Source organism: Epinephelus fuscoguttatus, linkage group LG17 (assembly GCF_011397635.1).
Source record: "Epinephelus fuscoguttatus linkage group LG17, E.fuscoguttatus.final_Chr_v1".
In the NCBI taxonomy this organism is placed as follows: Eukaryota; Metazoa; Chordata; class Actinopteri; order Perciformes; family Serranidae; genus Epinephelus; species Epinephelus fuscoguttatus.
In genome coordinates, this window is record NC_064768.1 from 39,897,101 (window position 1) to 39,918,699 (window position 21,599).

The 21,599-nt window shown below is 41.3% G+C and overlaps 1 protein-coding gene across 1 annotated transcript in view; it reads left to right on the forward strand.

Moving 5' to 3' along the window:
• The window catches only part of lpcat1 (lysophosphatidylcholine acyltransferase 1), a 34,037-nt gene extending 20,766 nt beyond the window's left edge, over nt 1–13,271 (forward strand). Inside the window, exons 6-14 of the mRNA XM_049602060.1 lie at nt 671–729; nt 3,681–3,715; nt 3,857–3,911; nt 6,456–6,538; nt 6,660–6,785; nt 8,257–8,410; nt 9,459–9,557; nt 9,635–9,776; nt 12,225–13,271. Coding sequence (XP_049458017.1) covers nt 671–729; nt 3,681–3,715; nt 3,857–3,911; nt 6,456–6,538; nt 6,660–6,785; nt 8,257–8,410; nt 9,459–9,557; nt 9,635–9,776; nt 12,225–12,358 — 887 coding nt within the window. The 3' untranslated portion in view covers nt 12,359–13,271. The remainder of the gene's footprint in view (nt 1–670; nt 730–3,680; nt 3,716–3,856; nt 3,912–6,455; nt 6,539–6,659; nt 6,786–8,256; nt 8,411–9,458; nt 9,558–9,634; nt 9,777–12,224) is intronic.
• Nucleotides 13,272–21,599: the final 8,328 nt, after the last annotated feature.

The following is a 21,599-nucleotide window of genomic DNA, read 5'->3' on the forward strand; positions in this document are numbered from 1 at the left end:
ATTTTAGTTTTTACTGAATATTTGAAGCAAACTGTGAAACTACATCAGTGATTGTGTTGCAGTGCTGTGTCCTTAAGTTGACAGTAAAATGTTTTTTTTACTAATTTGTCCTATCATCAAAAATATTGTTATCGCAAAAATGCCTTTTAATGTTGTGATATTATTTTAGGGCTATGACGCCCACCCCTAGTTTTCACCTGTTGGAGGGCGCCTGTTGAGAATACAGACTGGCTTTCGCAGTCAGTGTAGCAGCTTCAGTTGATCATATTGGATGTGCGTGACGTGTCATGGCGTGACTGTGCCTCATATATTTCAGCTGTTATTGTCATTAGTAATATTCTCATCCCATTTTATCTATTCAAAGCTCAAACAGAAGCTTGAATGGGGCTTTGTCCTGTAATAAATACTGTATGTAGCTTGCGTCAGCTCGTCTGTCATCAGCAGGACATTAAAGAATCTCAATAGAGGGCCTGTCTGTCGGGCTGCAGGTGATCCTGAGGCTGGGAACTGTGTTTTTGTTCAGTCAGTTAAACTCTGTAGAAACCAAAACAGTGTAGGACTTGGATCATTAGATTCAGCTAATAATATTTGCATGTAGTAATTGAATAAACGTTTTCTTTTTCTGGTCTGGTGTCGTCTCACCACCTCCGTCCTCTCTTCTCTTTCCCAGGTGCTTTCATACCAGGACTCCCAGTGCAGCCAGTGGTGCTGCGCTACCCTAACAAACTGGTAAACACACTTTCCTTTAACCCGTAACATACCTGCTCCATGCCTGTAACCTGAGACATAGTTCAAGTTTAAAGCCATATATATAAACCATGTTCACAAACCTACACATGGTGACACATGCCTGTGATGTAATGGCTTCTCTCCCTCACGTTAGTATGTGCTCCTCCTGTGCTGGATGACTTCATGTCCTACTGGGATGATATTTCATCCCCCTCTTTCTCTCACACACACATGCAGGTGTCATGTCTCTCTCTCGGCACCTCTGCTCACTCTCTCATGAATTATGCAGTTCTTATTACCTGGTTTTTCTTGTCTCTTTCCCCCTAAAGCTTTTGTGTGTGTTTCTCTTTGTGCTGAGTTTAGTCACTGTGCTGACCTCAGTGACAACGTGGCAGTGCGAGGCAGTTACGTGAGGCAAAAGAAACCCTGAATAAGACTCCTTATTCCTGCGCCACCAGAAGTGTTTCCATTCCATCTGTTTCCATCTGTTCATGTAGCCGGAGAGAAACCTTCGCATCTGGAACTGGGAACACGCTGGAAACACCGGCCAACAGGAGCGCTGAATACGCATCACACAGAATACTGATTGTTAGTGAGCCAAATCAAAACATATTCAGCTCCCTGAATCTACAGTACGACTGTGCAACACCAACAAGGAAAGAAGCTGACAGAAGTCATGCAGGGGCCTGTTGTAAATGTTATGTAATCTGCTGTGCGTTGTTTTATCGTTCTTAAGCTGTGTTCACACGTTGTTTGGCTCCTTCAGGCCTGATCACAGCAGAAGAAAATACCTTGCTTTAGGCAGTTAGAGTTCTCTTCGCTTTGCCCTTTTACAGGGGCAGAGGTAAAGGTGACAACATGTACTGACAGGTAACTGATGACGGTTTAGTCGTCCTGTGTCAAACACCCACAGTGGAAGGAGGCCTCAAAAGACTGGCTACAAATCCTGCTGCACTGAAGTGACAATAGCTGTTTATTTTTATGCCTCTGGCGCCAGTGATAGGCATGACCAGAGGCATTATGTTTTCAGGTTGTCCACCCGTTTCTCGTGAGCACAATATCTCAAGAACGCCTCAGTAAAATGTCTTCAAATTTGGCACAAACATCCACTTGGACTCAACAATGAACAGATTAGAAATTTGTGGTCATAGGTCAAAGGTCAAGGTCACCCTGAACCTGTTTGTCTTATTTTTGTGAAGGCAGTATCTCAAGAGCACCTTGAAGAAAGTTCTTCATATTTGGCACAAACATCCTCTTAGACTTAAAAGTCTGGCAAGTGTTTATTGGAATATCAAAATTTTTTTTTTTTTGACTCGCACAATTTTCAGTTCATACAGTGTAGTGCGTGCACTGTTGTCCTCTCCATCCTCTGCTGTCTGTCTGTCCGTCCGTCCGTCCACTGTGAATTGACAGCCAATAAAACACTCTGCAGAGTATTTCTCCACAGAGTCCTGCAGGGCTCCATTTTTGAAAACCTGCACCTGCCCGCACCTGTAAAGCTCAGTACCAGAACTGACCTGTTACCTGTCATTTTGTCTAAGTCAAAGCCGCACCCGCAGTATGATACAGTTCAGTTCAGTTCAGTTCAGTTCAGCACACTTTTTGTTTTGTCTCCACTGTGAAAAGTTGTGGATGGTCCCAACAGAAGCGTTCCTTAGCGTCCCCATGTTTGGTCCCCCCTCTGTTGGGGTACCTAGCACACAGATCTGGTACTAAAAGGTGGAGCTAGAAACCCTGCAGTCTGATTGGTCAGTAGAGGACGGTCACTCTGGTTTTATGTAACCTCTGTTCATACATCAGTAAACTACAACTATAAAATGAAAGAGAAAAAATAACTTCATTCACTGGGCCGACTGCCGGCAACTTTTAAGGTGGAACGTTAACTTGTAATGTTACTCAATGCATGAGTTGATGACGTGAATCCATCAGCACACCTTAAATTTCACTGTGACAACTTTGACCATCACTTTAGTTTTTATATGACACACACTTTTAGTAATGACTTTAAAAATATAGATTCATTTGGAGCGGATTATGTGAAGGTCATATATTCTAATCCTCACTTCCTGTGGGCTACAGCAACACTAAACCCCTGAGCTTGCCTGAGAAGGACTAAATGCACAAAGCTGCTATTTTGAAATATCCCATGGAGAGAGACTCTCACTGCAGCCTGTTCTATTTTGTTGTGAAAATGTGGGCGTGCAGCCTCGTTCTGTGGATGATAAACCAGGTGCAGACTTCCATCTGTGTCACCGCTGATGAGGAAATACAGCGAGTGCTGGACGGAGCAGTGAGTGACAACAACCCCGCCCACATTTAAGAGGACTGTCTGAACACACCGAGGGTCTAGGTACCATGTCTGAAGGCTTACTGCTGGCTCCAAAGGGACTGGACTGAAAGGGTTTGGTGGAGACGGGGCTTTATCGTCCTCAGACCCAACCACCATTGCAACTTTATTGCTCACTTTGCAGAACTCCCTCTTCACACATAAACGGCTTTATACAACATTTCTTCACATTTCCTTACTGAGACCTGTAAACTGACTTTGATGTGCAAAATCTGAGTTCCCCTTTAAACTGTCGAAAATTATATAATCATGTCATAAAGTCATGCCTGTAACACGTGTCAAACTGAGGTTTAAAGAGAGCACAGAGAACCCCCCCCCCTCCAGCAATCCAATAAACAAAAGACATTCTTGGCTGTAGGGTGACAAGTAATGTAGAACTGCAGCAATGGAGGTACTGACTTAAAAGTGTTGCAACATTATCAGTACACACTAGTATGATGGTATTAAGGCATAAATATTATTCTCAGAACCCACAGACACACACAGCTGAGGAAACTAACAAGCAGCAGTTCTGGGAAGTGAGAGGAGTTATAGGAAGTCGACCTCCTGTTTCTGTGTTTGTGTTTGTCCTGAACCATTTCCTCTTTCTCCTTCCTCTCCACAGGATACTGTTACATGGACATGGCAGGGTCCCGGAGCGTGAGTGCTTGTCTTTGTCTCACACACCTTCACTCTGAACTACACCACAGGCCTTAGCACACACATACACACACACACACACACACACACACACACACACACACACACACACACTAACAAACCAACTCTTCTGTCTTCCAGATTCAAAATCCTTTGGCTCACTCTGTGCCAGCCTCATAATCCCATGGAGATAGAGGTGAGTGATTTAGTGCGCCAAAAATAATTTTCAGATTCAAATCGATCTTTATTTGAATGTTTTGGTATCAATTCATTAAATCCAGATATTGATCTTTTAATATATGCTTTCTTCCATGAATGTGTGAAGCTTTTACATTGTTAGTCTTACATGACTGGCCTGTGATTGATTGCACAACGAAATCTGGCCATGTGAGAGACCTGCAAACTTCAGTTGAATCAAAACATGAAAGGAAACAGAAGCAGATTTCTGGCTGAATTTCAGATTTAAAAACTACAACGACAGAGAGGAGCAAAGCCATATAAAGGTGAAATACTGTGGAAATACCACAAATCTTTAAAACCATTTAAGGAGACATCACCCAGAGTTGCAGTGTACAAGTCCGGTTTAAACAGACCCCACTGGAGCAGGCATGTGCGTTTAAGTTACGATCCAATGCTCCACATGCCCCAAAGACCTGAAGCTGTCTTAACTTTGCTATGCAAGGATATACATAGGCCTGTACAGCAATGGCTTTCAAAGCCTAATTAAAGGGGTAGTTCAGATTTATTAAAGTTGGGTTGTATGAGGTACTTATCCACAATCAGTGGAGTACATATAGTAGACAGCGGTCAGCACACCCCCAGTTTGGAGAGGCTGTAAGAGTGCCCAAACGGAAGTTCAGCAATGTGCTGCTGTGGACGGGTCAGCAATTAAACATATTTTAGCACCAAAAAAAAAAAAAATCAGTATTGATTTAAGTGTAAACTTTATTGAGAATAATTTCACTGCTTCACCTTTCTGTCAGACAACCTATTCTGACGAGGAAGCTGTTAACGGCTTCAGTTCCCCATCTTTGCTCTAATCAAAGTCGCCAGACTCCATTGAAATAAACAGTGATTTTAGCTCACTGAACACTGAATCTGCTGCTCTACTGCTGCTTTGATCGGTTAGTTAAAGGGCCAGTGTGTAATATTTGGCATGGTTTATTGTCAATCTGAATCTGAATCTGAATATTCTACCCATTAATATGTTTATACAAGTGTATAATCGCTATAAAATAAAATTCGTTTGGTTTTCGTAGCCTTATAATTATGCTTTTCTATACATATATATATATATAGCAAGGGCAGACCGAACGGACAATCCAGCCAGCCAGAGAACGCGTTTCGCGTGTATAAATGAACCAACGAAGACAGCGGAAGGAAGGAAGAAGGAGGAGAAAACAGCAGAGTGTTAGTAGTTCGTCGATAGAGAGTAGTGAAAAGTTTTTTTAGTTATAAAGTTTGCAACAGGAGAGAATGAGCCCGAACCGTCATCTGCAAGGAAAAGAAGACGCAACTTCACTCCTTGTGATGCACTCTCTGCGGCGCTTTTCCTCCTGATGATATATCTCCCCAACGATGGTAGCAGTAGCACCGAATCCCATTCTGTGCATTCAGCCTCTCTTCTCGCCCGCTCAGCATCAAACACATGGAGTTCCTCATCTGTATGCTCCAGCTCAAACAGGTATGGCTCTGGGTCTGTGTCCACTACAAGAAACTCTTCAAAATCGCATGTGTTACGCTAGAAGAGTCAGAGTTTGGGACGGAGTCTTTTACTGGAGTTTCTGGAGTGCTCAAATAAACAAAGGGGTGAGCGAGTGAGCCCTGCAATCTAGAATTTGACCACTGATGTCACTGTTTTCAACCCATTTTACCCACTGGCCCTTTAATTTGTGCTATTGTGTGACTTTGATTAATCCAAACTGACAACTTTAAACTGCAAAGTCACACAATAACACAAACAAAACAATTGATCGAGGCAGCAGTAGAGCAGCAGCTCCTGTGTTCAGCAATGTTAAATCACTGTTTTTCTCAATGGAGTCTGGCTTTGAAGAGAGCGATATAACGGCCTCCATTCCCGTGCAGATGTTGCTGTTGTCTGTTCATGAGTGAGGGTAGAATGGGGCGTGAGATGGATTGGTGGTTAGGCACAGCGTTTGCAGTGATGCAGCTGCTGAGCCAGAAGGCAAAGCTTTTGATTTCCTGGTCCATCTCTGTCCCAACCCTCACCTATGGTCATGAGCTCTGGGTAGTGACTGAAAGAATGAGGTGGAAATGAGTTTCCTTTGTAGGCAGTCAGGGCTCAGCCTTAGAGAAAGGGGGAGGAGCTCATGGATAGAGATTGCTCTAGGTGGAACTTTTTTTTTTGGTCAGCAATGCACTTTATTGGTGACCCCCCCACATGAACATTAGTATTTTTTAATAATGAACCAGGTCAAAGGGTTATTTCTCTGAGAATCTCTGTCATATCCAAGAAAAACTAAAATATCCTTAATATAATCAATATTAAATGGGCAACGAAATCAAATTAGGAGGTTGTGAATGGGAATCCCAGCCCTAGTAAAACCTCTCCTGTTATTTTATCACAGTATCTTCAATCTTTTTTTTATATTTTTTGAGCTAATATGTTTCTCAATTAGGAATGAATGTGATATGCGTAGTTGTTTATTCTCATACAAGTCATTAAACAGTTTCGTGACATGACGACAGCTTCCGGTTGACGTTCTCTCTCCTCTTTTAGTACTTACCTATTTACACTCCATCAGACGAGGAGAAGGAAAACCCCGCCCTGTTTGCCAACAACGTCAGAAAGCTCATGGCTAAGTGAGTGTTTGTTTGCACAAGTGCCTTTGATCAGAATCCGAACATGTGCACATGCTTCGTCTGTGTGTCCATAACACAGACACGTGTGAACATTCTCTAACCCGTCCCTGCGTCCTGATAGGGCGCTGGAGCTGCCACTCAAAGACCTGTCCTTTGAGGACCGTGAGATCAGCCTAGCACGGGGCCCTCTGCGCATTTGGGACTACAGCAGCCTGCTGGAGTTCCACCAGCTGCTGTGCCGCCTGGGGTGAGTGGAGAGGGACTGGATTGACTGGTCAGACTGGGTGCGGGGTGGTTGTAATCCTCAACTGTGGAGCAATGAAGGTGAAGAAACACTGACACCTACTGGTGGGAAGGCAGAAACACACACAGGGAGATTTGTCCTCAAGAATAATGTGATTTAATCCATTCAAATCAAATGAGGAAAGGTTTGGTGTTCCACACATGTTCTGCCAGAGTGCCACGGATATTATTTATCTGCAATCGGGATTTATATTCAGAGGATCCATTAAAACGGGATAATAGTCAGATACCTGTGAGCACACTGTGTGGTTATTTGGTTAATTAGAGAAGATATGAGCCAAGTAAAGAGCTGACCCTGCAGGTTTTTATTACAGAGTATTTATAAAAGCATCTATCATTGTGTTTTTCTCATTTGAGCACATAAATGTTAAAGAGACCTGAGAGGAATCTTTTGCTAATTAGCTCTAATATTAGATCAGTTTCAGAAGCTCATTAAAATAATCTGTGTTGGTAGCAGGAGAGCAGAGTGCACAAAATATCATTCTGTTGATCATATACTGAGTGTGAGGGAATCTTCATTTTGAGTCATATGACTCACTTTAGTTTTTGAATACAGAGGGAGAGTCCTTCACCAACTGTCTCTGTACCACATTTATGCATTGTTTTGTCTTTTTTATCACAACTTTTTAATACCGAAAAACAGAATTCTGCCCAGATATGATCCTAAAATTTCTACTTTGTGGTTTATTGTGGCTGAAAATCAGGGTCCAGATGCACAGAGCACCTTAAGTTTGCTCCTTCAATATGACTTTTAAGGCTTACATGAAATGCTTTGCTAATAAGTGACTTGAAAGATCCTGCTGCATGAAATCAAAGAGCGATTATTAACTGTAAAGAAGCTGGAAGAGCTCAGGTTTAGAAAGTTGAGTGATCCAACCCCAGATGGTCACAATCATAAGTGACTTCTGGTGAAATTTGAAATGCAAAATCAGCTGCTAAACATTAAGCGTGTCCATCGGGTTCTCCCAGTTGCGGGGGACTCTTCTCTGGATGCCTTGATTCTTCTCAGTTATCTCCATTAACTCCACCATGTTGCAGTTCAGATGCAGTCCGAGGTACTTTATGTTTTTGTCTTTACTTTGGTTACAAAGGTTCTTTGTGTAACGGTTTAACAAGCTTGAAGCAATTCCTTAAGTGTAAGACCAAGATAAGGAGAAAAACTTAAATCCTAAAGTAAACACTTTAAGGAAACTGTAAAGAGAAGACTTGAGGATGTTTGGACATTTTTGAAAACTAAACTATTTAAGTTGAAGTCAGAGATCATAAACTGAGACAACTCTAAGCCACAGTGTTAACAGACCAGTGTGAGCCCTTAATCTGTAAGATGTGGGCCAGTCACAGTGAAGGTGTTTCTACTGTGACTTACCAACACGTCGCTGCATGATGTGCTTTCTTTGTTCGTTCTCTGGACTCAGGCTGAGAGCAGGACGGACCGACACAGAGCTGGAGGAGCTGGCCAGAAGAGCTAGAAAGCTGCAGGGAGACCGGCTGGGGCTGGAGGACTTCGCCCAGTTTCTGGACCTGCCAGTTACAGACACGCTCGCACAAGTGCACAGCCAGTTTGACCAGGTAAACACAGACACGTTCAAGGTCAAACAAACAAAACTACTTTAAAATGAATACAGCCAGGTGCGTAAAATAACACCACACAGTGAGATTACCGGTAAACTGTGTTGGGAATGTGGCTTTTGAAATGAAATAGGTAGGGCTGAGTCTTATACTCAGATGAAACGAGTATCTGGCACAGATATTATATACATATATATATGTGCCATTGTCGCAATCTTAGAGAGTTTATTCTGAGACGTACAGTTAAGATGTCGCACCAGGCAGCGAGGTGAAATGTTAAAACACTCTAAACCATAGTTTGGTACACGTATTCTAAGATCTGCTGACTGACACCAAGGCCACTGAGTTTCATAAGAAGATAAAGTAGCTGTGAGCGTCTCTTGAAAATCTACTTCGTATTTCCAGTGATGCTCAGCTGGGAGTCCAGAGCTGCACCAAGGGATTTAAGATTTTCCACAGGTTCAACATGTTGGCCATCGAGTGAAACCGGCTCTGTCTTCAGATCTTGTTTTGTGCCACATTATTTCAGACTTGAATAGGGATACAGTTATTTAATCAACAGCTTTTCTAGACTTCTAAAATGTTATCGGACCAAATGGATCAAATTCTGATTATTTTGTGTTGTTACAATCCTCGAGAGTTTATTCTGAGATGTCCAGTTTAGACGATCGTACCAAGCAGGGACGTGAAAACAACATTTTGACTTTTACAAGCAGCGTCTATATTCTTAAAATCCACTGTCGCAGATTCTGTGAGCCTGCTTCTAGGTGTAGATCTGGTGTGACAGTGACTGATCAGCTCCCCCTTGTGGACAATCTGAACTCTGCTAAATGTCAGCAAGTTTAAATCTGTGTGATCGAGACTTTTTATTTATTAATGACCAGACTGATTTAAAGTTTTGTGTGAAAATGTGTTTTAAAATGTGAGAACTTCCTTGTCCACATGACGACACACTTCAGATGAAGATGTGTGCAGCAATTTGCATTTAAACACAAGATCATATTTGTTTCTGTAACACTTCTGCTCACTGGGATTGTTTCGTCCACAGCATGGAGACGGACAGATTGACGTCAGACACTATGTGATCGCTCTGTCCACCGTTCATCGACCATCAAAGTCAATGGAGACGCTCAAACTGGCCTTCAAGGTGGAGCACGTTCATCATTAAATCTGGTGTAATTCAGGTTTGAAGTCTTTGCACTAAGTCTTTATGTTGTCATGCAGATGTATGAAAATGAGGAGAACGGGCAAGTCCTGGAGGAGGACCTCACCGCCATCTTGGAAATAATGTTGGGCGTGAAAGAACTGGACCTAAGTGTTCTGTTTTTATCGCTGGACGGGCCCGACACAGGGAAGATCACATACGGTGAGACGCAGTGTTTGTCATTAACTGTCATTATGAGAGGAACTGTGATACCTTTGTACGTATGAGACCATGGTGGAGATGATTGACAGCATCTATCAGCGTGTCTCTGCTTCCTGTTTGCTGTCATATCACATTCAGTTTCTTTTTGGCTCTACTGAAGAGGATAAGTACCGTCTGTTGTTGATTATCCAGGATCCTTTACACCAGCTAACTGCCTCCTCTCATGAAGCAGTTTCTTCATAAGAGGATTTTTCTGATTAACATCGTATAGATTCATACAAATATCATCACTAATGACCCACTAGAGAGTCTGCCTCTGTTTTCTCAGTTCGTCTAACTGGTGTCAACCTTTTGGCCGTGTGTAGCCCCCAGCCAACAGCAGCAGGCAGGGTATGTAAAAACGTAGCGACCACAGGCCTGTACCAGAGCGTGGCTCGGGACGTATTTTCCCAACTGACCCCGACGCAGTTTGTCACCTGACATAGTTATTGTTATGGACAGTGTGTAAATGACCATCAAAAGGCTGCTGTTACGCACAGTCAAACACACCGCACACACAGCAGCGCAGCACGGCACGCTCAGTTGGACGGGAGTCTATGTTGTGTTCAGGCGTTGTCACGTAAATGACAAATTCCAGCACTTGAATGGGCCGTAGCACAACACAGCAGCATGTCAGGTGGGTCGCACCTGAGCAAAATTTCTGATTTGTTATCCAAACTCTGGCCTGCACCACGAAGCCGGATTTGGAGTTAGCGAGGTAACGTCAGGGTTAACTCTGGGTTTTCATTTCTATGAAGCTGGTTGTGTTTTTACCAGGATAAATCACCATGGTAACTGATGCTGAACAGCTGACCTGATCACAGCCTGTCACCACCCCGACCTCTGACCAATCAGACCACTGAAGAAAAAAGTATCCAGAGCTTGTAACAAACACAGAGATGGTTTACACACTGAACACATGATTTTAACTGATGCAAAGTTTATTTTAGTCGCAGTGACCGTGTTGATATTTGACACTGTGATTCATCACTGCAGCTCAGAATAACCTGAGACACCTGTGTGATGAGAACGAGGATAAAACACATCATATTTAATTAGTAAAATAATCCACACACTGTTAATCAGCTCCTGTTATTATAAATGACACACGTCAGTCAGACAGACGTCGTCAGTCATTAACTACTTTTCCACTCTTTACTCCAGCAGCAGAAACAGTCTGGTGTTACTTTAAAGTCTCTGTGTGACACATTCAGAGGAGTTTCATCATCATCACACTGAACAGCATTTTCAGTATTTCTACATTTTCGTTATAACTCAACTCAAGATAAGTTATAAGATTCCAGAGTAACGTTTCCATCCCACACCACTGACATTTCACTGTCTCCCAGTCACAGACACTGTGACTGTACCGTTTCATCTCATACGATATGAAGCAGCCTCCTTCATTCTTGGCTCTGATGATGTCACTCGTGATTAACACCCCGCCTCTTTCACATGAACACGCTCGTGCCTGGATATGAAAACCCAGAGTTGACTGAACTAGTTGATAACCAGCTTTGTAGCACCAGATATCCAGACGGCCAATGTGACGGCTTAGTGAAGCCAGTTAATGAGAAGATATAATTTGTTGAACTGCCTTCAGAGTCCAGGCCTCAGGTTTCAGATCATAAGCACAGAGACGAGGAGCCAACTTTGAACACCATGATCAAAAACAGCAACCGATGAATCCTGCTCGTTCTGCCTTTAAAGGGATAGTGCACCCAAAAATGTAAATTCAGCCATTATCTACTCACCCATATGCCGAGGGAGGCTCAGGTGAAGTTTCAGAGTCCTCACATCACTTGCAGAGATCCAAGGGGAGAGGAGGTAGCAACACAACTCCACCTAATGGAGGCTGACGGCGCCCCAGATTCAAACGTCCAAAAACACATCATTGAAACCACAAAATATCTCCATACTGCTCGTCCGTAGTGATCCAAGTGTCCTGAAGCCCCGACATAAAAAGTTGTTTGGAAAAACGTCATGGCTGAATTTTCATTTTTGGGTGCACTGTCCCTTTAATATAAAACAATCCAGCAGATTTCCTCATAGCTCATAATGTAAAATGCAGGAACAGCTAGTCTGGAATCATCACAGGAGCTATATATCAGGTCACCTGTAGATTTGCAATGGTATACTGGTTTCAAGTTATACTGTGATGTTGTATTTATTTATTTTCATTTAGCCCATGTTTAACCAGGTGAGTCCCATAAGACCAACAATCTTTTTCAAGGGAGACCTGACCGAGACAGCAGCACAAAAAGTTACAGCCAATAACTTTTTGCTCCTCTGAAATTTAAAATCCACCCTACTCCAGTCCCTCTTTACCAATAGATATCGGACATGTTAATCACCTAACACTCTGACAGTAGTGATATCATAACTCCATTTGCTGTGTTTGCTCTCCAGATGAGCTCCATCGTTTCATAGAGCAGCACCCGCACATCGTCCAGGATTACCTCGACTTTGAAAACCATCCGCGCAAGTTCTGCGTGGGTCGACCTCAGAGCTGCAACGGCAACAACCACAACAAAGACGACTGAGGAAGAATGGACTTAAACACTTACTGACCTTCTCTCTGTGACGTAACAGCACCTCCAAATCCTGCAGCGTTCCCACCACCTCTGTGCCTTTAACGTGCAGGTAATGAGACGAACACATGGACAGTGACACTTGTTAGGACGGATCAGTGCAGCGAAGACGATGGAGTCACTTATCTCAGTTCTCCTCTGAACTGTTTCTGCCTGCCTTAGGGTTTTTCGTTGCTTTGCAGATATATTTATTTTCTTATGTAAGAATTCAGATATTTAAGACATGAGTTGATAATGAGGGTGTTTTTTAACCCTTTGTTGGACCTCAGGCAAACGGACACGAGCACACTGCCCTCTCCTGCTGCTCTTCAGTTACATGGTTTAAACACCATTTCAGGTAAAAAGGTTGTCGCTCTATTATTCTGGGATGTTGTCACCAAACTGTGTCACAAATACCCAAAAATCTGCCACTTAATCAGAGACATCATCCCTGACCTAAAGCAGCTGTGTCACTGCCTCACAGATACAAGCCCTTGCCAAAAAGAGGGGTTTGATAGTTGACATGATTTATTATATTTTGATCTAAACACCAATCAGATCATCCAGATGTGATGTTTTTATTTATTTTGGTAAATGGTAATTTGACGCCTGTTGTTTTAATCTCTGCACTGTTCTCCCGAACATCATGCAAAGTTAATTTTATGTTGGTTTGGAGGATTGTTGAGTATTTCTGGAGCAGCAGATCCTTTACACCAACACAAACTCTTCACTCTTCAGCTGGTTTAAAAATCGATCTCAGTTGGTTTGAAACATTTTGTACCTTTCGGCTGCGATGATCCTGTAACGTGTCATCTCTCAGTATCACTCTGAAATGCAGAAATCAGCTCCTTGCCTTTATTTTACAAATAAAATGTTTTCAGTTTTGTGCCGTCGTCATCTGCTGTCTTAACTCTCTGAAACCTGGAGTGACATCACTTTTCTTGTGCTGCTTTCAGACATCTTTCCCAAGTATTTAGACCTTTGAACCCTGACAGCAGATTGGTGCGATTTCTTTCAGAAACATGGAGAAAAAAGGCAATGAGCAACTCGGTAAGAAATGTCCCACAAATTGCAAAATATAATTAATAGATTTGGAAAATGATTAAAAACAATTGGGGAAAAAAGCTAGGGAAAAACTTATTTATAATAATTATTATTACTATTAGATTTTCATCAAATTTTTATTACATTATGAAGCACTCTTTCCAGGTCATTTCCATTTAAAATTTTTTTTTTTAAAAAATCATTTTCTTTTTAATTTTCTCTTTTTTACCAATTTCTTACTAATTTTTTGGGTAAAACGAGGGAAAAACTGCAACTTGGTAAGAACTGTCCCACATATTGCGAAAAAAAAAAGATTTTAAGCACTTTTTTCAGGTCATTTCCGTGTTTATTTTTAACTTACTTTCCTTTTTTAACTAATTTTCTAGTTTTTAATTTTCTCTTTTTTCCTTATTATCTTGCAATTTTGGGGGGTAAAACAGGAAAAAATGAATTGAGAAGATAAATTTATAAATGTATTTAAAAAATAGGGGAAAAAGCTGGGGAAAAACTATATTTATTATTAGTAGTTTTAGTACATTTTAAAATTATGCTACACAATTATTCTAACTTTTAAGCACTCTTTCCGGGTCATTTCCTTCTTTCTTGGTTTTCCTTTATTTTATTTATTTATTTTATTTTATTTATTTTATTTTTTTTTACAAATTTTCTTGATTATAATTTTCTCCTTTTAGCAACTGCTAATTTTTTGGGTAAAACATGGAGGAAAAAATGGCAATGAACAACTTGGTGAGAAATGTACCACAAATTGCAAAAATAAATAAATAAATTTAGAAAATTATTTAAAAACTACATTAATAATTATTATTATTAAATTTTAAAAACCCTGTTACAGACTTAGCACGTTTTCAAGTACTTTTCCTAGGTCATTTCCTTGTTTGTTTGATTTTAACTTAATTACTTTCTTTACTTTTTATATACATATCATTTTTCTAACAAATGTTTTCTCAGTTTTCTGTTTTTACCAATTTCTTGCTAATTTTGGGGGTAAAACATGGGGAAAGGCACTGAGCAACTTGGTAAAAAAAAATGTCTCAAAAATTGAAAAAAAAAAGTATATATTTAAAAAAAAAAAAATAGGGAAAAACTTTATAATTATTATTATTACATTTTAAAACTATGTTGCAGATCATTTCCTTGTTTGTTTGTTTTAAAATTATTTTTTACTGATTTTCTTGTTTTTATTTTTCTCTTTTTAGTAATTTCTCACAATTTTTTTGGGTTATTACTTCTCTCGCTGCTCACTGCCTTCCACCTATATTTTTAAAAGAAATCAAGCCAGCTTGCTGAGGTCTTAAAGGGTTAATCCACTAGGTGGAGCTCTGCTCTCACACATTGACTTGAGGCGGTTTGACTTGTGGACTCAAACACACTTGGAGGACTTTAATGAATCAAGTCAGTGGTTCTGTAAATTCATAAAGTTTTCATTGTTAAATATTTGACCATTTATATCTTTATTTACTCGCTCAGCTGATGCTGTGTTGGAGCTCTTGGTGTTTTGCTTTGATCACTTTTGGGATCATTTCTTCAGACTGAAGCTCCCCTGCTGTTGCCTTCCATCTCTTCTGTGTCCACATGGTGGCGCTAGCTCCCTGAGCTATACCATCAGAGAGCCCATGCACCACTGCCCACCTGATGGACAGGAAAAGCATTACCTCATCCCTTCCTTTCATTCCTTCAGGTAAAAATAGACAGATTAAGCCGGGGCTTTGATGAGAGAAACCTACAGAGGAGGTGTGGAAGCAGGGAGAGAGGGATAGAGATGGAGGAGAGAGACTAAATGGATCGTTCTGCTCCAAATCCAATTCCTAATAGCTGGAGGGAGGGTGGGTGGGAGGAGGGAGAAGAAAACAGTCAAAGAAAGAGGAGAGGCAGAGGGGGAGTGGAGATATCACGTCTAACAATTAAGACCTGCCTTCAGGGTCCAAAGAAGAAGCTTTGTTGAGAACATATAAATTGCTCATTGAGCAGCGCCTCTCTGCAGTCTCTCTCAGATACTCCTGCCTCAAAGGAATCGGCCATGAAAGACAGCAGCCGCAGCCCGCAGCCCACCACATAGCAGGCCTGGAATCTGTTCACAGTGTTCGGGGATCCATCTCCAGCCGTCATCCTGGCCAAGCAAAATCCCCCCTACAGTAAACACAAACCTGGATCTAATCCCAGTGACTGTAGTTGAGGAAACATCACAGCACATCCACTGGAGATCCCTCGCGGTTACTGTACTTCGCGCGGTCAAAGATGCGGCTCGGCTAACAGTTGTCTTATTTATTTTTGTTGCACAGGCCAAGTGGACGAGCCTCCTGATAGCCTGGGCCGAGAAATTAGCCTGTTTGTTTTCTCTGAGCTCAGGTTGTGGAGGTCTGCTCTGGCAGCTGAAATACTCTGAATCAAAGTTTTGTCTTATTTGTTTAAACAATAAGTTTTATCTTGTGTTTAATTCAGGATAATAAGAGAGTACAGATTGTATCTAATGGGACATGTGGTCTGAAACATCTACGTTGTACCTCAGGGATCCACAGAAAGATCGTGGAGAAGCGCAGTTACTTTCTCAAAAAGCATTTCCACATGTTAAGTGAGAGCATGACAGACAGTTATTTAGCAAAAAGTAGCAGATAAATGTATAAAATAGAAAGCTATACAACCCCAATTCCCCCCAAAAAATACAGCAGGGGAGTCAAACCTACGTCCCAGGGGCCACTGTGTCCAGTCCGGCCCACTGGATGACTTTGCACACCTGATAGTGATGCACCTGTGAAGGCTAAGGGCCTGTCCTATTTCTACCCCTTAAATCTTCCACTTGGTATTGAGTGCCCTCGTTTGCGAGATCACCTTTGATGAGGGAAGTGAGAAATATGTGTTGTTTATGTTTATTCGGAGAAGAAATGCTGAAAACAGAAGGAGCCTACGACGTCTTCTAGTTCTGATCGATTTTGCTCGGGTCAGTCGAGTTGCTGATGAGTTTACACTAGTCCAACCATCTGTTGTTTGTACAGCCTACAGTCCGATCGTACAGCAACAAATTGTTTTCCAAAATTTGCTGAAGTTGCTGACTTCGCAAGGTGTTCTGGGAAATTTCATCTTCCACTTCGTTGAAAGTGTGGGTCGGGGCTCCCTTGATTTTAAGCGTTGGAAACCACTTCCATTTCCACAGTTCTGTTTTGGGACACCACTAGCCTAAACGTGAACGCACACAACCAAGTGCAAGTGGGTATTTCTAGGGGAAGTGTGGGTGTTGGGACAGGCCCTAAGAGTTGTCAGGTTTCAGGAGCAAGTGTAACAGTAAACATGTGAAATGCTGCTTCAGAGGTTTTTCCACTTCGACCAGAACACAGTTCGTTGAGAGGAAAAAAAAGCATACTTATTGTGGTCATATTTTAAAGATATTGAACATTGTCCAAAATATTGTTAATCAGCAGCTTCAGTACAAAAGATTCTGTATTAGATTTCTCTCCTAAAACACTTGGTGGAGCCTTATTGTGAAGGCACTGCCAACACTCTATATGTGTAAAAGGTTTGTGAAGCAGGAGATGATTTGATCTTCAACAGCTTCCACTTCAGTTTGGTGGGGAAGGAGTGGAAATGTATAGAAACATGCACGTGATGACAGTGAGTGGTCGACTGACTGAATGTAGAAACAATAATATATTATGGCACTGAGTCCTCTGAACACATCACAGGCTGTTTGTCATCTGAGGTCATCTGACAGGTTTGTGGGAGTCGGCAACACCAGACAAGATAAGGTTGGAAATTAAAGGGACCTTTGAAAAAGATGGCCCCCGCCTTTAATCTGAATAATCTGCCCTCTGACTGTTTGACTTTCACTGTTGAGCCGACACATTTCACTTAAACTGTTTCAGTGTCTTTTAGCTGTGACCTGATTCTGCCCAACTCTCCTCTGTGAGTGTGAGATGTATTTTGGGTGAAATGATTGATGACACATCTGAGCAAACATGTCTCCTGCCACTCAGCTTCATCTTGTGGCATCATCATCATCATCATCATCATCATCATCAACCCACTGAGTTCACCGACAAATATAGCACATTAAATCATCACCTGGGAAATTCAGTTTCTACCGCGGCAGCAGCAGTTCACAGCCAGACTGTCTGTTCAGGAGATCATTCAGTCATTAGGAAAGAAACGTGTCACAGAGGTGTTACGAAGACAGAGTTATTCATTCAGTTGCTTTCTGTTATTTATGAGAAAATGATAAATTCAACAGGGACTGAAAGGAAATGCTGTCATCAGGAAAGAAAAACATTGTAAAATCATCGGAAATGTTAGTGATTAGAAATTGGGGTGAGTAGATGTTAACACGACCAGCCAAATATAGCAGGGGAGAGCTCGTTAAAAAGTAAAGAGGTATGAAATGACGCAGTGAACGAGTCTGACGTGTCTGTAACTACATCAGCATATGCAGTAGTTGTGGGGAAAATCCATCCAGCAGAGTATCCCGATATTTTGTGCAGCGATATTGTATCAATAAATGGACGCCAAGTATCAATCTTTTATTATACACATTATACATTTTTGCATATAAACATTTTAATACAACTTTTGGACCTAGAATAATAAAATCAGTTGCTTTTTCGGTCCACTAGATGGTGCTGAGGTTTTTTCCTGGTGAGGTCAGCAGAGGTCTCGGACTAAATTTTTTACTTCTGCGTTAAATTGATGCCATACCTACGGCATAGGCTCTACGTCAACTAAGAGCCTATGCCGTACCCTACGTTGTAGCTGTATGCACACCTTCCCAGAAATGTAACTCCACAGTGTCACAGTGACGCAGACCTCCTGTCTGTCTCTGTAAGCTGAAACCATTTCCCTCAGTGGAAACAAAGCTTTGATTAATTTAATTTCACAGATAAGAAACAATAAATTGTGAAGACAATAAAGCCTCCACTAAAATAGCATTTTAAGTCTTGTGTGATTTATCTTTCGGGGATTTTAAATCCGCCGCCACATTTTCTTCAAGGATTCTTGGTCAAACGTCTAAAGACGTCTGACGAAAGTTTCTCACTCAGTGTGCAAACGTGATTGACACAATGGGAAGTCTATTTTTAAACGTATGACAATTTCAGACGCAATAAACTGACTGCAAAGGCCTTAAGATTTGAATTCTCAAAGGGCAGCATGATGGACGCGATGCAAATGACGCAAAATACACAAATTAAGCAGCGCGTGTTAAACGAGTAGCACGATTTCACGTCTTGCACTGATTTGCAAAAGTTGAAAAATCTAGACTTAAGCAACCAATTTACGCCACAAAAGCCAATCAGCATTGAGATCCTCCGGGGACGTATGATGCAAATGACTTATTCCCGAAAGTTCATTCACTAATTCAGCAATTACACGTACGTATGAGGCGAGTCAACACAAAATATTCTAGCATTTGAACTTGCTTGAAAAACACGAAACAAAATTGGCATTGTGTTTGGTGTGAACACGTGGTTATTGTTGCAGTCAGGTTTAGAAAAAAAGATCATATTTTGAGTTAAAATAATCACGCTTGTTACGTAACAGTAGCGTATCAGTGATGTCAGTGTGCGACGACCATATGTCAATTACGTAATGTTAATGTTAAAACAACACTGACTTTTGGTTTCACACTGGAAACAAACAGCTGTCTCCTGAGTGAAAGTCTTTGTTTCACCCATCTTCATCCCTCCCTCTCGCCCTACGTGGTCTCTCTGGCTCTTTATACTATGTCACCCGCTGTTAGCGTCAAGTTTTGCTGCTGATGGGTTCACACTGGAGTTACATGAAAGCCCAGTGCGTCTCATAAGGACGCTACAGGGTTTCAATATCACTGAGGGGTGAATCTGACCACCTGGAGATGAGAATGAGACAGAATAAACATGTTGATCACAATCAAAATTAGATTCTGTCTTTAACATTATGTTTTTCTTCTGTATCAGCTCTCCTCTATATTCAGTTTACAACAACAAACCCACGTCTTACCCAGAGGAGATGCAGCCTACTGACTCTACTGAGCAAAGTAGGATGCCTCTCCTCCTCACCTGTGTATCTCCATCTCTCCTTTTGTCAATGATACACTGCACATTTAATAAAAATAGTCTACGCTGAGGCCTTTAAGTGATTGGTTGTTGCTCCAGCTTGCTTGCTTCTGGTTGGGTGTAAAGAGCAGCACGACATCTGTGGGCTGCCTGTGGAGGTTTCACACTCCTCACTGTATTTTGGTTTTTTGGGCCTCACACCACAGACTACACTTCTCCCTCGTCAGGCTTTCGTGCACAGCCGGCTCCGAAAACAGAGTGATGTAGGTGTTGAAGGAGAGATGCACGCCTGTATCGGGTTCTTCTGAGTCACCTTCCATGTTTTCATGATCCAGCCTGCTCACGTTTGAACATCCCTCCTCTGTGTTGTGTCCAAACTGGTTTTCTTTTTTTCACACAGAAAATAATAAAGTCTTAGAAAAAGAAACAGGCTGATTTGTTTTAAGAGAGAGAACTTTGTTTCTTGTTCACTCCCATCGCTGCTACTGCTCTGATTTAGATTTGGATCAACACACAAAGTTTGAACATGTTGCCTTTCTATCATCTTGAACCAGTCTGGCCATTCTCCTCTGACCTCTGGCATCAACAAGGCATTTTGGCTCACTGGATATTTTCTCTTTTTGGGACCATCCTCTGTAAACCCTAGAGATGGTTGTGCTGAAAATCCCAGGAAATACTCAGACCAGCCCGTCTGGCACCAACAACCATGCCACGCTCAAAGTCACTTCAGTCACCTTTCTTCATCATTCTGATGCTCCGTTTGAACTCGTCTTCACCACGTCTACATGACTAAATGTTAATGAGCTGCTGACACCTGATTGTGTTAGTGAGCAGCTGAACAAGTGTACCTAATAAAGTGGCCAGTGAGTGTATATTTGCAGAATGAGCTGATCCCATACACTTGTTTTTAAAAAGGTGGATGCAGCAAAACACAGTACACATGTCTGCCTCAGGCTCAATAAATGAGTTTACAATGTAAAACACAGACAGGTGTGAACCCTGTCACCCCACAGCCAAACATATCCAAATAAAAAGACATCCAAAATGTCTCCATGCTGCATATTAATGGACAATAGGTTGAACCCATAGAATACTGCCATACAAGTATAATTTATTCTGTGTGTGTTTGCTCCATGTTGCATATATGTGGCATTGAAACACACACTTGATCAAGGAGCCCTGACCATAAAAGACACGCTGCACTGTGTGGAGTCCATTAGACAATGAGACGAGCAGGGAGGCAACACTTGCACTCAGAGATGGAGAGATGTAAAGAGAGTGAAATTGTGGCTGAAAGGTTCAAGGCGAGTACCAAGAAAATAAATCAGAACTCGACTGATGTGATTGTCAGTGTGCAAACAGGATAGAGCCTATCAGGTACAACAGCCTGTCAGCAGCATCACAGAGCAGCTGGGTGTCTCCACACAGGAGAAACTCTCGGACAAGGACAATTACAGTCATGACAAATGTTATAAATACAGATGGGTACCTACAGGCCTGGATACAAACACTTTGTGCGAGGTTGCTTAAGAAGCATTGCTTTTTCATGTTTTTGTACGATCAATACAAATCATGAATCATCTGTGCATTTTTTTCAAAACATGTTCTAGTGTTTCTGATTTTCCTTCAATGCAGTCTTTGGCTTCATTTCATTCTGAAACAGTATTAAAAACAATTGACATAAACAATTAAATCCATCTAATTTAAGACAGACAAATTGAAGAGTTAACAATAACAAAAAGAAATTTACACTATATTCATAGTATCTCTTCAAAAATCACGAAAAAAAAGTCATAGTATAGTATGTCGTCCAAAATTAATGAAAAAACGTCATAGTATAGTATGTCGTCCAAAATAATGAAAAAAAGTCATAGTATAGTATGTCGTCAAAATTAATGAAAAAAAGTCATAGTATAGTATGTCGTCAAAATTAATGAAAAAAAGTCATAGTATAGTATGTTGTCCAAAATCATGAAAAAACGTCATAGTATAGTATGTTGTCCAAATCATGAAAAAAAGTCATAGTATAGCATGTCGTCCAAAATCATGAAAAAAGTCATAGTATAGTATGTCGTCAAAAACCATGAAAAAAAAGTCATAGTATAGCATGTCGTCAAAATTAATGAAAAAAAGTC